This window comes from Antrostomus carolinensis, unplaced genomic scaffold (assembly GCF_000700745.2).
Source record: "Antrostomus carolinensis isolate BGI_N321 unplaced genomic scaffold, ASM70074v2 scaffold10525, whole genome shotgun sequence".
NCBI lineage: Eukaryota > Metazoa > Chordata > Aves > Caprimulgiformes > Caprimulgidae > Antrostomus > Antrostomus carolinensis.
In genome coordinates, this window is record NW_010318440.1 from 45933 (window position 1) to 62663 (window position 16731).

The 16731-nt window shown below is 39.6% G+C and overlaps 2 protein-coding genes across 2 annotated transcripts in view; one reads left to right on the forward strand and one right to left on the reverse strand.

Annotated features, from left to right (window-relative positions):
- AOAH (acyloxyacyl hydrolase) overlaps nt 1-4781 on the forward strand; it is a gene marked incomplete at its 5' end in the record, with an annotated part of 47995 nt that extends 43214 nt beyond the window's left edge. Inside the window, one exon of the mRNA XM_010168896.1 lies at nt 4653-4781. Within this exon, the coding sequence (XP_010167198.1) occupies nt 4653-4781 (129 nt within the window). The remainder of the gene's footprint in view (nt 1-4652) is intronic.
- Nucleotides 4782-9662: 4881 nt separating this feature from the next.
- LOC104525679 (anillin) lies at nt 9663-14316 on the reverse strand. The gene is made up of 4 exons (XM_010168897.2): nt 14234-14316; nt 12565-12672; nt 10242-10414; nt 9663-9838 (listed from the first exon to the last, which is right to left on the reverse strand). Exons 2-4 carry the CDS (start codon nt 12667-12669, stop codon nt 9715-9717), a joined length of 402 nt encoding a protein of 133 aa, XP_010167199.2. The 5' UTR covers nt 12670-12672; nt 14234-14316; the 3' UTR covers nt 9663-9714.
- Between the last annotated feature and the right edge of the window lie 2415 nt (nt 14317-16731).

Here is a 16731-nt window from a genome sequence, read left to right on the forward strand (position 1 = left end):
GCCAGGGCTGTCCCACCAGCCCCACCACCCTCAGCCCCAGACCTGAAAACCACCCCTGTTTCCCAAGCTTTTCAATCTTGACTCTTTGGAGCAAGAATTAGGCTGGGCTAAATCACGAGGGGACAAATTGTGGGAGGTGGATGAGATGGAGAGGGGTAGCAACAGCAGAGCTGGTTTTCCCCTCTCTGCTAGAGGGCTCTGCCCAACAGCAGCTGCTCTCCAGCCCCTACACTGAGCAATGGGTCCAGAAGTTTCTTGCTACCTGCTGCTACCAGGGAAACGTGCCCTCCAAGCAGCCAGCCCCACTCCCACCATGCCCGCCCTGCCCAGAGGCACAGGACCGAGCAGCGGCTGGGAGGGGAAGTGACAATCCTCAGTGATGCTTTTCTGGTGCATGCTACCATGTGCCATGGCCATGGTCTCTGTGCCATGATGACAGCAGTTTCACAGAATCACTGAATTGCCTGGATTGGAAAAGACCTTTAAGATCATCCAGTCCAGTCATTAACCTCACACTGACAAGTCCCCGACAAACCCATGTCCCTCAGCACTATATCTACACGACTCTTCAACCCGTCCAGGGATGAGGACTCCACCACTGCCCTGGGCAACCCCTGCCAATGCCTGAGAACCCTTTCAGCAAAGAAATTCTTCCTCACATCCAATCGCAACTGCCCTTGGTGCAACTTGAGGCCATTTCCTCTTGTCCTCATTTCCTCTTGTTTGGAGGAAGCTGTTGTCTAGGGCACGGCTGCCTTCCTCTACGCTCCTGGCTGCACGTTCTCTTCCACCCTGGCATAACCGAGACATGCAAGCAAACCCCGCCATGTCACCCAGCTACCAATGGTGCCACTTGGCTGGTCCCCCTGCTCAAAAGCATGGGGTGAATTTCTGGACCGGGTTTATGACGTGAGCTAACACTCCATATATATTCAGCCCCATCACCGACTCGATGCGGTGCTGTCTTGCTTACGGGGGAAGAAAAAGAGTAGTTCATGGAGAAGCACTTTAACAGGAGCACGTTGCAAGCACTGATGGATTCCAACATTTCAGCAGCTTCCTCGTTAACTGTGCCATCAGCTGAGCCAGTGCAGAATGGCAGATAGAAGTCTAAAGCCAAAATATGCGCTCCAGTTGCTATCTTTTACATCTCTGTTGGTCAATCAAAGCAATAAAGTGGCTTGCTTAGCCTTGCCAAGTCAAAAGAGCCTCCTGTTTGAAGGACTTCATAACAGAAATCCTTGCCTGGCTACCATGCAGTACCATGAGATAGCTACAGGAAAGTATAAGCTCACAGCCTGGGAATGTGGAGAAAATGCCTCTGGATTTTTTGCTGCAGGCAAACTTTTGCAAGGAAGCAATTAGAGAAAACTTGGCAGATGAAACGAGAGTGAAAACAGTGATGAAATGAACCCCATTCCCAACCCTGCCATCTGGGGAAACTGTGGAACAGAAAGAGGCTGGAGTGAAGAAGAAAAGGTCCTTGTGTTATTTTTCTGTCTTACCCTGAGGCTTCTTATAACCCCCAGCAACAGGCCACAGAGGGAGCCAAGCTCATCAGATCACAGCTTTTGTCCAGGCCCACATCCCATATCCCACCAGCAGCTGGAAGGTAGCACAGAGTTGAAGGCAGCAAGTATTTCTCCTAAAAGGATCCTGCCTAAGCCCAAAGAAAACTACAAAAGGGCATTGAAGGGTGGCTGCAAACCCACACACAGCCCCCATAAAGCTGAGCTGCAGAATCCGGCCAGGTGCTGCCTATTTCACTCCCTCTGGACCTGGCATCCTGCAGCGGTGGGGATCTCCCTGCCTGCTCTTAGGATGACGTCAGTGTTTTTTCTAGGTACGTTTTCCCTTCCAGTCAAGGTGCCAGCTGTAGATATGCCTCACTTCAAGTGAGTTAGTGCCCTTCTAGGATTTATTAATTAGCCTTATCCAAACATCCACCGCTTTAAATCCATTTTTCTTTTCCTGCTGGTGTACAGACATCTGTTATCAACATACCACTATTGGGACTGAGACACAGCACTCTGCTCCAAAAGAGGGACTCTCAGGAAAAATAAGGGGAAGAGTGAACAGCGTGATATTTAAGAGAGATTATAAACCATCCATTCCCTCCTCCTACTAGTTTTATTTAAAGTTTTACTTTATAGTGAGGAGAATGCCTCTGGCCAGGTATGGCTTTCATACCAGATAGAGCTGCCTCGTGGGAGAGGACTGATGCCATGCAGCTCATCAAGGACAGGCTGAGAGAGTTGGGGCTGTTCAGCCTGGAGAAGAAAAGGCTTCGGGAAGATCTTATAGCGGCCTTCCAATACCTGAAGGGCCTACAAGAAAGCTGGGGAGGGACTTTTTATAAGGGCAGGTAGTGGCAGAACGAGGGAAAATTGCTCTAAACCAAAAGAGGGGAGGTGTAGATTAGATATGAGAAAGAAATTATTTCCTGTGAGGGTGGTGAGACACTGGAACAGGTTGCCCAGAGAAGCTGTGGCTGCTCCTCCCTGAAAGTGTTGAAGGCCAGGCTGGATGAGGCTTTGAGCAACCTGTTCTAGTGGAAGGTGTCCCTGCTGATGGCAGGGGGGTTGGAACTGGATGAGCTTTAAGGTCCCTTCCAACCCAAACCATTCTGTGATTCTAAGTGAGTGGAGGCTCTTACTTCAGCAGCTATTCCCCACGCCTCACCAACCACTTGACAAATAAATCTAACAGATAAGACCTAAACTGAGCATTTCTACTGAATTTTCTCTCTGAAGATCTCAAAGCATCTAACAAACATTCAAAATTTTTTAAATTGAGCAGCACTCTGAAGCAAGTGTAAACATTTTAGTACTTGCCTTTGGAGGCAGAGAAACTTTGAAGTTTAGGATATAAGAACTGCAGTGACCCTCTCTGCCAAGGGTGAGCTGGAGAGGTACCATGATCCCTGGTCCTTATGATATAGCAGTGGGCAGGATAAGCTGGTGTCTGGTGCCAGCCCCTGGATTTCACCTGCCTTTTATCTGCTGCCTCTTTAATAACAATGAAAAAAAAAATCTGCTGGCATAAACATGGCAGAAGCAGGTGTCAGCATGTCTATCCAATAGTCCAGCCGTGCAGGAGGGAAAGAAAAGGAGGAAAAGAAAGAAAAGGAGGAAAAGAAAGAAAAGGAGGAAAAGAAAGAAAAGGAGGAAAAGAAAGAAAAGGAGGAAAAGAAAGAAAAGGAGGAAAAGAAAGAAAAGGAGGAAAAGAAAGAAAAGGAGGAAAAGAAAGAAAAGGAGGAAAAGAAAGAAAAGGAGGAAAAGAAAGAAAAGGAGGAAAAGAAAGAAAAGAGGCAACACTCACTTTGTCCCATTGCAGCCATTCAGTTGTTTCATGTATTGGAAAAGGCCAGGTTAGGACACTCAGGCAGGAAAAACTATCCCACATAGTCCCCACTGCAGGCAGTATTTGATATTTATACCCTGGAAAAAGGCACAAATACTAAGTGCTCATTTGTTCAGCCAGGCCCAGAACTACATTCCCTTACTGCAAATGTCTTGGGGAGGAAGGGGGGGTTTTTCTGCATGTTTACCTGTTGCAGAACAGAAAGCTGCAAACAAGACACTCATTCTTGGCATAACTGCCTTCCTCGGAAGTTTCAAAGCTAAAATTGGGCTCCGTGACGTTTTCTTTCCAAAACACCCAGCTCAGAATTTCCTCCATAGAAGAAATGGGAAAATTCAGACCATTTACTTTTGACACCCAAAAGCAAAACACATCATTCAGTCCTCCTATATTCCCTCTGAAACATCATTCCCCAAAATCTGGCTCAGTTATCCTTGGAAGGAATCTGACTTTCTCTTCCTGCTAAAACCTGCTGACTGCAATGGAAGCCCAGGGATGTTATTTTTTTTTCCCAGCATCTCTCCCTTACTATGAAATCTCACTGCAAACTGTTCTGAGTGCCAGATGGCTTCAAGGACATTATTTCTCTCTAGAACAGCTGATGGCTTTGTTTGGATGACAGGGTCATGCAATTTCAACAGGATCCTGCATAAAACGGCTTCGTTTCTTGCTTTTATGAAGTTACCAGGGAGAACACTAAAGCCCTGAGCATCAGAAACTGGAACCCGAGACGATTGGAAGATTCTTAATGATTATGTACAGGCAGGAAAGCACAGCTTGAGTGATGAGCTTCTCCCTCTTCTCTCTCCTTAAGACATACAAAGTACATTTCAGATAAAAAAAAAAACAAGGAGGAAAAGCTGAAGTGATGCATATTAGATTAGTTGGGCATTTACACTTTGCTGAGAGGCATTCCCATTGCCACATTGGTGCAGGAGGAAAAAATAGACAGAAGCTGCTGAAAAAAACCCCACAGCTACCTCCCAGTTGTGGTCACTTAGGGCTCTATGAGGAATGGGTGATATTTTCTTTTAAAAAGCCACTTAGAGGTTGCTGTCCTCAAAAAAAAAAGTTAGTTGCAAAAAACATACAAATTGTAGCAGGTCTCAAAGCACAAGAGCTTTGGAATTTAAAAAAAGACCTACAAGAAAAGTGATTTGGTTAGAGGTTACGGTCCAACATGTGTCTATGCAGAAGATTCTTCTTTCTGCTGAGATCTCCTAAGTGCTGGCAAGAAACAGCTGCATTACCAAGGCACAAGAAATCAATAGTATTTGTGCTGTTTGCAGATTGCTGCTGCCCTTGGAACAAGCGTCACCTGGCAGAAGGCATTACATGAATGGCCTCAAGTGCTTGGAAAGGAGAATCCATTCAACGACCAGATTGAAGCTATATTCAAAGATCAAGGTGGACACTGATTTCCAGACTGCCGGAGCCCTGACGTGGTTTAGGGTAATGCTTCCCAGTACATTCCACAAAACAAGATGATTCAAGACACACACACACAAAAAAAAGGGGGAGGGCAAGTTACCCGAGCCAGTAGCAGTGGACTTAACAGCATTTTCAGTTTGTATCTCACCTGCACAAGCAGACTATGCTTTTTCTGTGGAGCTACAAAAATAAACAAAATTAAAGGATACCTGTCAGCCAGACCATTTATTGCACTGGTTTGCAAATTCATATGATTTTTTTTTTCCCCATATATAGCAAATTCTTAGCCCTACTTAATTTTTATTTTCCCTGCAGAATATTTCTGAGCTTTCCATTTGTACTGTTTCAACTGTGAATCTAATCCCAAACTCATTATATTGCTCTAAGTTGTGCGTATGTAATTGCCCTGACTGTCAATACATTATTTAGCTGCTATTTGCTTACTAAAATGTGCCAGGAATAACAAGGTGCTAGAACTTCGATTTGCCTGGCAGCATGAGTGCAGGCTGACTGAGCACAGGTTCTCCCCCCCAAGTTAGTAACTTGACATCCCATCATGTATTTAAAACAAGTTGCTTTTTCAAGCTTTAATACATCTTGGCTCTTTTGCTTCCAAGAAAAAAAAAAAAAAAGATATAGCCAGTCCTGTACCTTTTACATGCATGACCCAGGGAATCACTGAAGGTACTGAGCAACCCTTATTTCATAAGCAGAAACAAAGGTTGAGAATTAATACTATTTTTTCATCAGCTTATCTGATGTTCTTTGCAAAATAAATAAACAAATATATATATTTATATACATAAAAATTACAGACAGCTTTACCCTAGTTGCAGTCCTGCTGGTGATGAAGGGATCAGACAACAAAAATGTCACTAATTAATTATACACGGAGAAAAAAAAAAGCTGTTAAATAGAAAGTGTTAACATGACATCATAACTAAAACTCATCCAAATTAGCCAAAGCTCAGGTAGATTTGCTCTGCTCTTCACTCTGAACAGGTCCTTTGCGTAAGGTTGTGTCAGCTGTGACCCAGCTCTTAGACTGTGGTCCACCCTAAAGGAGATGGTCTGGTCTGGACCTCGTCACCCTGGCCATGGCTGTAGGAGTTGCATCTGCTCAGTACTTTGGATAGGCAGAGGATGACTTGGCTAACGCTATTTCAAATTGAAACACGTATTATTGCCATCCTACATCCTCTGCCTTTTTTTTTTTTTTTTTTAGAGTACAGTCAATGCTGCATCTTCTATTAAGACAGAAATCCCTTGGAGACAACTACTAACATTTAAGGAAATATTCAAGCCTCCCCCTTTAGGAAACCAAAAGGGAATACATTCCTTAATTAAACAATACTTATTAATAAGGCCCCAATTTGTTCAAAGCATTTAGATGTTACTAAAAGATCCAGTCTCCCAAGAAACAGTTTCAACTCCTCTGAGGCATGTCTGAGGAAGATTATTTAGTATTAAAAGTAGGAAAAGGAAATGTACTGCTTACTGTACAAACTCCCTCCACCCCACACCAGAAGATTTGATACACACTGGTCAAGTAGAACACCTTAAAACTATTATTTATTACCTATTCGAGCTTCCTATCTTTCATTAAAAACAACACAAGGACAGAAACAAGTGGATCCATGTGGTTTTACTATAGACCAAGTACAACACAGACAATAATTATAGAATATCAAATAATTTCCTCTACACCAAAATACAGCAATTAAAAGGGGGGAAGGGAACAGTATGTGTTTAAAAGACAAATTTTCAGACAATCTCATTGCAAATTATTGTATTTTATTTGAGGCTGGGATTTAATAACACCAATTAGGAGTTTTACAAGCTAGTAAAACTGAAATTTTCTCAGCTAAAACAAGCTTCATTGCCCAGAGCAAAGCATTTTCCATTTATAGACTTTCTTATTAGTGAACATCTTGCATTTCTGAACAATGGGGGGGGGGAAAGCTTTCTTATAAAATTAGAACAGCATCTTCTCCATCAGACAACCCCAAACCCCCAAGCGGAATCCCAAAGCAAAGCTCTCAGATTTGCCCACTGCAGTTGCTCTGTGTTTGATCTGGGATCTCCGAGGGACTCAGCCCGGCTGACGGAGCACTAACCAAACCACATATCCTTGTGCCTCAGTTACAAATTAAAAAGGAAGCTGTGTGCAGGGACTTGATTTGTAACTAGTGCAGGAACTATTTGCAAATAAAGATGAATTTGGGGCTGATTAAACCATCAGCTTTTACAACCATTATGTCTCTCCATTATTTCAAAGAATGCAACAACCAGCTGAAGATCTGCACCCCCAACCATCAATCACTTACCAGTACCACTGTAAAAAAAATAAGTCTTATATTTAAACAAATGCCTCTGAAAAAATTTTATTTATCCTAAAGTAGTAACAAATTATGGATCCTATTCTGTTAGTTTAACTGTCTCCTGGTGCTTAGATCGCTTGAAGGTAACAAATGCGTGGAGAAGAGAGAAATAAACAGGAAGATAATAAAAGCTTATCTTTGAAAGCTAAGTATAGTTCCATGAAATTCAAACTTTATAGCAGTACAGATCTCTAGAAGGAAAGGTCTATCAGGTCTTTTTTGGGAGAGTTAAGAGCACATGAATATGGAGGGGATTATATCACTGGCTAGTTCCCATGCACTGCAAATAGGAAGGGTTTTTTTTTTTATGTTATTCTGTTCATAAATGTTTTTTCAAAACTTAAAGCTTGTTTAAAAGTAGACAGTAGAAACTATTTTTGAGGTATAGAACATCTACAGCTACCTGAAGTTATTTGAATTCATGCAGTTCCAGCCTCTTCCAAAAGAGATCTGCTACAAAGATGAAAAAATACATTTGCCAGCATTTGTGAAAATGTTTCCAGAGCTCACCTTTGGAAGAGCTGGGGAAGGCAGGAGGAGAGGAGGCACACAGCAGTGCAGGTCATTGCCACCAACAGCTCCTGTCTGGAACTCCCCATCCGGGTCAGCTTTTCTAACCTGCATCACTTCTGACACTTCATACCTTTCCTTGATGAGGATAGTTTTTCTTCTTGGGCAATAAACAAACACAGATTAGTTTCTACAATGGATGACGGCCCAATTAGCCTGAATAAAAACAGGTCATTCCCTTAGATGTATCTTAACACCTTTCTATGGACTCATTTAATGATTTTTATATTTAATAATTTTTATTAAAACCCACTTGGAAGTTCAAGTAAATGGCCTATCACAGATCCACAGATGAAATTTGCTCTTCCACTCACTGTCCATATGTTGCTACTCTGCTGCTGTGTGTCTATCACAAGACCAAAGAACCATCTCTACCCTCCATACTTGATGAACAGCTGGTCTCCAGCAGCCTCTACATTCATATACATCCCAACCAGTTAATGGGAAGTGCCCACGGACAATCCAGCCTCCTGCTACAAAATTTAGTGCTAGCTACCCCTGAAGCATCACCTGATCTTCTCCAATCAAGTGGTATTTGGGATACACATACTGAATAGAATCCTTTCTTAAACATTGTGTGGAGTCCAGCTTTTATTCTTCAGCCTACAAACTAGTATCTCAAATCCATAGCTGACATTATAAAAAAAAAAAACAGAAAGGGTTTTATTCTTTATTTTAAATGAATAAAATATATATCTCAAATACATAGTTTGGAAATATTTAAAGAAATCAGAAAAAGAAAACTAGATTGAAAAGCAGAAGTACAAAAGTGGCAGGATGAAAACAGTATAAGCTAACAGAATTTAGTGTTTCAAGTGCAAGTATATATCAGCAATAGCAATTTTAAGTATTCCACTACTGCATTCACAAGAGTGAAGTAATGAGATAGTATTTCACTAAGCCCAGAGAAAAACTGTGAAAACTGCAAGTTTAACTGAGAAGTTTTGCCATTTTAATGATGGGTCTGAAGTACTGTTTTTATCAGCATTTATGGACATGACTATGAGGGGGAGGAAGACCCATATGTTCAGCCAGCAGAGCATTAGTTGGTATATAGCAGCTTTGTAGTGTCTTACAAAAAAAAAAAAAATTAAAAAAGCACTTTTACAGCTATTCCTGGTTCTCAAATGGAGAAGAATTCTGGCTTGTACAAACCATAAGTCCCAGGAAATACTGACATATACAATCCTAAAACTATTTTTTTTCTCTTTATGGGTTGTTTTTTTTTTTTTTATATAGCAGTCCTAATAAAAATATTCACCACCTTTCTTTCATTTCTATCAAAGTGCAATATACTGCATACATAATTCCACACCTGTAAACCACACAGGATACATGCCATGCACTTATCCATACCAGTTTGTATGAGAAATTGCAAGAGAAGAATGCATATATTGCACATGTCTTTTGTTCTGACCACAAGGACAATGTGCAAGCAAGAAATACCTATATTGCATGTTGTAGAATAAAATTTACTAGTAACTTCTGTGCCTGATTATTAAAAAACAACCCTCCAATATTAAATCTTGTGCTTCAGCACCATCCTTGTTAGAGAACTCTGAGCTATTGTTTCTTTCAGGGAGCTGAGTTATCTAGAAAGCTTGTTTTTTCACTAGCTTGCCCGCCCTGCTTCCTGCCCTGAAGTGTGATTTCCTGCAATAATTTACTTGTTCAAAGAAAAGAATGTACTTAGCTAAACAAGACTGCCAAAAAAGGAGTTACATAAATATTTAGCACATTTAGAAACAGATAATTGCTTCCTACGATACTCAGAAGCTAGTAAAAACATTTTAAAATTCTTAAAGTGAAATAAAAATACTGCATAACATACTCCTGTATAATGTTAAATACTCTCAAATTTAAAGCATAAGTGATCCAGACTTCCCACATTTTCATTTAGGTTCTTTTTTTTTTGTGTAGCTCATGTGGGTTTTTGCATACATATTTTCTTCATGTTTCCCTTTTAGATTTAAAGCTTTCCAATAGGTTTGTAACAAGCATCAGGTTGCCACATGCGAAGGTCAACAAGGACTTGGTTGAGCTTTTGCATCCAAAGGTTACGCTCTTCTTTAGTATCAGCAGACAACCAGTTCCTAAAAGGCAAAGAACCCAGTGGTTTAAGATATGTCTTTCTCTGCCTCTACTTAGTTATTCTGAAAAATGACAAGCTGATCATACATGGAAGCCCAAATAGCAGGGGGAAAAGAAAAAAAAAGTAGTAAAATATTCTGCAGTCCTGCTACCTGGCATCCCTACTTCTGGAAAAGTTGAGTTCTTTGTCCTCAGAAGACTGAAACTGGACATCAAGACAAGTAGGACTAAAAGTGAACCAACCAGGTTAAGTGTCATCCCAAAGTCTTAGCATTTAGAAAAGGTTTGCGTTGTCATGTTAAAGTTGTAAAGCTCCTATGTTATTAAAACTATCACTTGAGGCACAACACCCCTCCCACGTGCATCCCATAACCTCCCACAACCTTTACGATTTTATCCACTCACTTTGTAACACAGAGCGTGTCTCTGCATTGGCTGACGAGAGTCTCTCTGTCATCTTCCCTCTGAGGACGGACAGTTATTAGTTCAAAAGTGTTGGGACGGGCACAGAACTCCCTGTTGGCAGGTTCAATCTGATGATTAGTGCAGTTTGCCAAGTTTATCCGGCCCAAAGGATGCTGAAAGTAGAGTTAGTGCGTTGGGTCAAGAACACCTCAATCAAGAGTCCTTGTGAACAACATCTGCTTTGACAATTTTTGCCATATTAACTGAACTCCTCACCCAAATCAATTGCTCCACATGAAAAAAAAGAGAGTTTCTACTTTTTCTGTTTAAGAGCCATAGCAGAAGCAAGATAATATCAACAATGGAACACGCCCTGGCTCAGCCATGTACAATTCAGCTAACAAATCCACCCCTTACCAAAGGCTTAGGCTCTAGAAAGATATATATCCCCTTTTCCTTATTCCTTACAAAAAAAAAAAAAAAGCTTTTAAACTCTCAGATTCAATGGAACTTCATAATAAAATCCAAATTGACAGAGTAAATCCCATCAAAGCCTACGGAAAACAATCACTTTAGGGATGCTTGCATCATTCTTGTCAAAGCCTATAACCATATGAATTCATCTTCAAACATGCAGCTAAGGTGCCTAAGTGCGACCTCCAGCTGCTTTAGTTCCCTCTTTAGCCAATAACTAGACCCCTTCAAAGAGCATTTCAAATCTCAAGGCAGTTACCTCTTTCTGCTGACTACAGACAGAGGCTCAGCTGCATGCCTCAGGTTGGTTATAGACCTTGGCTCTGATTCTTCACACCTACAGAATACCTCATCATAGGCTGCTCTGGGCTTGGAGAGGAGTTTGATATTTATTGGGTGTGTTCACTATATTGAATATAGTGAACACCAATTGATATATTGGGTGTGTTCACTATACTATTCCATAGATAGTTAAAATAACCCAAATTAGAGGAAAAAGAATGATAGTTTCATTTTGAGAACATTAAGTAACAGGTTGCACATTGGTGATACATGTACAGTCATGGGAAATTTATTAAAAAACCCAACATTCAACAGTTTAAAGCAATCATTACCTAATATTACTGGTATTTCTGAGTTATCTCTGCATGGTAGAACAGATATAGTAGGGGTAAGGGGAGTTTAATAAATAAAGGGGAGTTTAATTTAATAAGGATAGAGTTTAATATTGTTGTAAATGAGAGTATATCAAAGGAATATAGCTGACCCTTTCTCAGAATGATAATAAAATAAGTCTAGAAGATTTTCAAGAAAATAATTTGGAAAACAAACCAAAGGTGCTTTCTTGCAGATAAGAACAAAATAGGAACCTTTTTGTTGCTTAACTTAATTTTTTTATCTATCTTCTATCACAGTAGGCAGAGATTTTTCCCCTCTCTCCTGGCAGGGAAAGAAAGTACATTGATATATTCTGGCAATGTCAGCTATCAGCATATGGTCCTCCTCTGTTAGCAGGGAGGGAACTAAACTCAGACATCTGGATTGGCATAGAAGACCCAAAAGGACCAGAGTTTGCCACAGAGTTTGGGAAAGAAAGTGTTCTGCCAACAAACAAGCAAGTGTTTAATGGTAAACTGTTTAAGTGAGTCAGAAAAACCCTCTTGAGAGCAGTCTTTAAAAGGACCTGGAAGTGTTTCAGTACAGACTGTAGGAACAGGCTTAGGAGACAAGAAGGTTCACCTCAGTGACAGATGACCCTCTGATTTGTCTCATTAGCAAGACACTAACTTAGGTTTCTGTGAGAACCATTTAAAAAGTGTAAGTTTCAGCTGTAATGTGGAGCTGCAAGAAAACAACGACTGCAAATACGGTAGTCCATAATTACAGCTATACTTCTGCAATATAGGATTGCCCACTTGAATTCTGTACTACATTAAGTGTTACAATCATTTTGTTTAAAACTTAAGGGAGCTAGATACAGCCTGCTTGTTAAGCTGTACAAGTCTGATCAATTTCAATTAAATAATTAGTCGATTCACAAGTGCAATGGAAAGCCTTAAGACTAAAGGGAAAATTAAATATGGATCTTCCTCCACTTTTCTCCTCTCCCACTAGATAAAGTGTTCAGTTTCTAAGTTTGCCTTGATTTAGGTCAGATTTATGAAGATGAGTCCCCTCCATTCCCCAAAAAAAAAAAAAAAAAAAAACAAAAAAACCTTCTGGGCTTGAATCTCATGCTTTGAATACACTTACTTGTTTTAAGCCTGAACACTACTGCCACTAAAAATGAACAGCTAGTTGTGTCAGGTACTACAGAACTTCAGACTTGAGCTTCATAAAACAGCGTTACCTTTCGTTTTTCATCATCTGGGTATGTCCAATAAGAGATACAATTTCCAGACAGCACACACCAACGCCTATGCCATGCTCCAAATCCACTGACATCTTCAAACATAGTCTTAAAAAAAAAATATAAAAATGGAATAGCATTACACCCTGAGCTTCATCTATAGTCAACTATTTTTTTTGTACAAGAATGGTTCTGTAAGTACAACCCTTCATAGGAGTAAATATAAGAGAAGGAAAAAATATATACTGGGGGAGACTTCTATTAGTTCAGTATATTTATTTTCCAGATAGCACAGAAAATTAGCTTATGCTATCATTCTCAAGTTTGCAGCCTTTTGCTCAAAATGCACCTATCACTGCTATTTCAAATTACCAGATTTCCATGTTGACAGTGGCAACTATTCCCATTATTTTAAGATAATGTGGGGTTACTTAAAGCAGATACAGGGTGAGTGGTTCACAAGACATATTAGTATCACGTAATTTATTATGATTATGTATATAAATAATCTTTGACTTAAAATTCAGGGTTATAAAATGTTTGTCTGTTTTGCAGACCACACTCAGGAGTCCAGCCAGTTTAAAATAAATTAGAAATAGATTTTTAAATGTTTGTGTTTGTAGTTATTTTGCTGGATGCAAGACTATGGCATTTTCAAGCCCCATTTCCTTAGTACTGGAATGGAAAGTCCAGTATCTGCCTCCTGGTCCTGATCCCTCTTGAACTTGTACAGAACTTTTTCTTCCAATTAATTTGTGTGTTGTGTTTTTCACTCTTCACAATTCACATAATTTTTAACAGTGCAGGGAGTTTCCAAACCTTTACTGTGAAAAAATCTAATGTGCATGTACACCATTTTTCAGGTTTTAAATATTGTATAATAGAAGTAAAGAAAGACTTTCCTAAATTAGTACACAAAAACAGGCGACAGCAAATACCTTAAGCATGCAAAATGTTTGCATCTAATGAAGTCTGTTCAACTTAAGTAAAGGGAAAAGAGACAGAACTGCTCAAAAAGAGTCTAAAGAAATTCTGATTTCTGAAAACACCAGAACAACAGCAACTTAATGTTTTGCTGAAGTATTTTCATAGCACATTTGCTGCCATCTGCTGGACACTGTCTCAACAGCACCATCCATTAGGCCAAAAGACCAGCAAAATTGTCTAAATTTAATTTTAGAGTGAAATGCTCAAGATGTTTCTGAAAAAAATACTGTCAGTTCCTTGCAAGTCAAAGTCTGAATAGAGTTAAAAAAAAAAAAAACAAACCACAAACCAATTTCTTCTATGGAGAATTTGTTTTCACTAGACCATTAAAAAAAATCCAGGATGTCCAGAAAGAGTTTCTGGCAAAGAAATTACTCTCATCTCACATCACAGATTATAGTAAGAGGTTAACCAAAGTTCATAATAATAATTGAACAGTGTGTAGAAGAAACAGATATACAAAATCCTAAAAGGTAGCTTTAATTCAGGCACGTTTAGAAGATAAACTAGGAAAGTTTTGAGGTCTGGTTCAGAGGGAAAAAGTTCTGAGGTCTGGTTCAGAGGAAAGAAAGAAAAATCAAGTCAGTTTTAAGCTTCACAATCAGTACAATACAAGTGTTACGTTAAAAAAAGTGACTACATTTAATAGGAGCAGGGAAGGAATTTAAATTGAATACCTTACCAAGAACCCTTTCTCCTCCACAGAAGAGTCCACTTGGCATTTTAACTTTAGATATATATGACCTTCCAAAGGAGACAAAAAGGGAACCTGCAAAAAAATAAAACAATTAGTCACTTAATTTTGACACCTCTCAACTCTCTCAGTTCAAGCAAGCCACCTGCACCGGGATGTTAGCACTGTCTTGTTCTTAGGATCTTCAGCGGGAAAGAAGCAGTCAGTCTCAAGCAAGACAGTAATAATCACTTTTTGTTTCAAGTTCATTTAGAAGCTTTTCAAGATTTATTTGCTTATTAGTTTGCTCAGGACAGATGCACAAACATGCTTCTACCCAGAAAAACAGGCACTCTAAGCATGGTTAAAAACAACACAAGGCACCAGTCCACATCCTGCAAGCTTCTGCCTCAGTTTGACATTAAAATGTTTAGAAAATATCAAAGTGGGCTTAAACAGAATTGGTATTTGGATGCCATAAGCATTTTTGGCAGATACTGATGTAGCAGTGCTTACTCTTATAAATATTTGTATTAAAAAAATCTAGAAGGGGAAAAAGTAATGAAAGCAGTTCTCAGCTGGCACTCAAGGTGTTGAAGACCTGTGTTAAGTCATTTCTAGAGGAACAAGAGAGGTTCCAAGCCTTTCTTCTACCACTAAAAAGAACAGCTTAACTACTGTACCAGAGATTGGTTAGATAGTTATTCAATATTCAAGAGTTTTGAGTAGGAACATGCAACAAGAGCTGCCTCTGGACTTCCCCCAATCCCTCCACACACAGCACCCCATTACATCGACTGCTCCCACAGTTACTGTCAAGAAATCACATCCCTTCTTTATTGCCAAGCTAAGAGACAAATTGCTAATACAACAAGCAAATGATGATCTGCTGGACATTCTACATAGTGCATTTTGTTGCCAATCTGAATAAGCAAAAAAAAAAAAAAAATCAGAAACTTTGGTGCTTTGTCTTACTAGAAAAATCAGAAAGGTTGGTGGTGCTGCTCAAATACAAAGAAGAACCATTTGCCAGGGAACAGGCATGTGTACACAATAATGAAAGTTTCTAGAGCCAAGGAATCAACATCAATCAAACAAAATTACATTTTGCTAGTACTTAAGATGAACAAGAGTAACCCTTAGTAGTTAAAGGCGTACATCTGTAGGCTTCAGTGAGCCCTCTAAAACACTGAAATAGATGGTATGGTTAGAATATGATTGCCTTTGAACTGCAGGCATAATGCAGCTTCCTCCCAGACACAACACACACGTGCACTAGCATGAAATCATTTTGACATGTTAGATCTATTCAACTAAGACAGCATGCATGGTTTGCAAATGTACTTGGCCCTGCAGTACAGCACAGCAAAGCTTTCAACACCAAGCAGGAGTCTGTATGACCATTTGAGAAACAACAATAGTAAAAATTCTTGCACACAATAGAAATAAGTGGCATCAGTGCTGGATCTTTATGAGCAAAGACAACTACAACCCTACATGCTACACCAGGGAATGTTGTCTTATATCCAAGGCAAGCTACAGTAAAATCCATTTCTGAACAAGGGCCTCAGGAAGTCTGGCCAGTTCCCCACTTCAAGACTTCAAGTTTGGGTTGGGTTTTGGGTTTGTTTTTTTTTGTTTTGGTGGGTTTTTTTGTTGGTTTGGGGTTGGGTTTTTTCGCATTCCTTTCTAACTTTATCAGGACAGAAGAATCTACTTTTGTGGATTATGAAGTTTACCCGTGTACAGCTGTGTGACAGCAGAGCAAAAAGGCTGTATAACAAATGGAACATGTCAGCTGTGCTGAGCCTACACCACCATTCCTAATGGCTAAAGCAGGTCTCAGAACACCCTTCTGTACACACAATGAGAAAATGCTGCATTCTAGTCCACAATATATCCCTTTCAAAGGCGAGCAGGGTGGAGGTGGTGGAAAGATAGCAGTTTGTGGAATATCCAGCTAGATGAAGAGAAAACTGAAGCCCATGACTAGGCTAGCTTGCATTCTGGTGTGGTCATTCAGACATCTACCATAACAAGCTGCCTTACTGTCACAGAAGATTATCTGTAAAGATACTCAAGATAACTCTCAAGAATTTGCAAAACAAATTGTTTCTTGATTACAAGTAGGAGATGACAGGTAGTAAAGTTATCACCTGCTTAATTTAGAGACGATACATGTAAAAAGTTATCTAAAACACATTCTTCTGAGGGATCTGATTTACCCATTAACTAAGTAAAACTATTTTCAGAGATTAAAGACCAATTATTTCTTTTAAGCATATCAATTGACATAATTTCTAAAGCCAAAAAATGTATACACCAAGCAAAATATTTTAATTGCACATTTGTGTACACAAGAACCTTACATTGTGATGTGTTCAGTACTTTCAAAACTTTAGTTATGATCATTTTTTGCTTAAAAATCAAAGGTCTTCATAGGTCTTGACAGAAAAAGGTCTTAATAGAGTAAGAAACAAGATATTTAGCTCCCAGGTGATTTTAAT

Coding starts and splice junctions, on each gene's coding strand:
- LOC104525679 (XM_010168897.2), bottom strand. CDS start 12,669: ATGTTTGAAGATGTCAGTGGATTTGGAGCATGGCATAGGCGTTGGTGT. Junction 10,415..12,564: donor CAGATGATGAAAAACGAAAG/GTAACGCTGTTT, acceptor CTCTACTTTCAG/CATCCTTTGGGCCGGATAAA. Junction 9,839..10,241: donor GACACGCTCTGTGTTACAAA/GTGAGTGGATAA, acceptor TTTGCCTTTTAG/GAACTGGTTGTCTGCTGATA.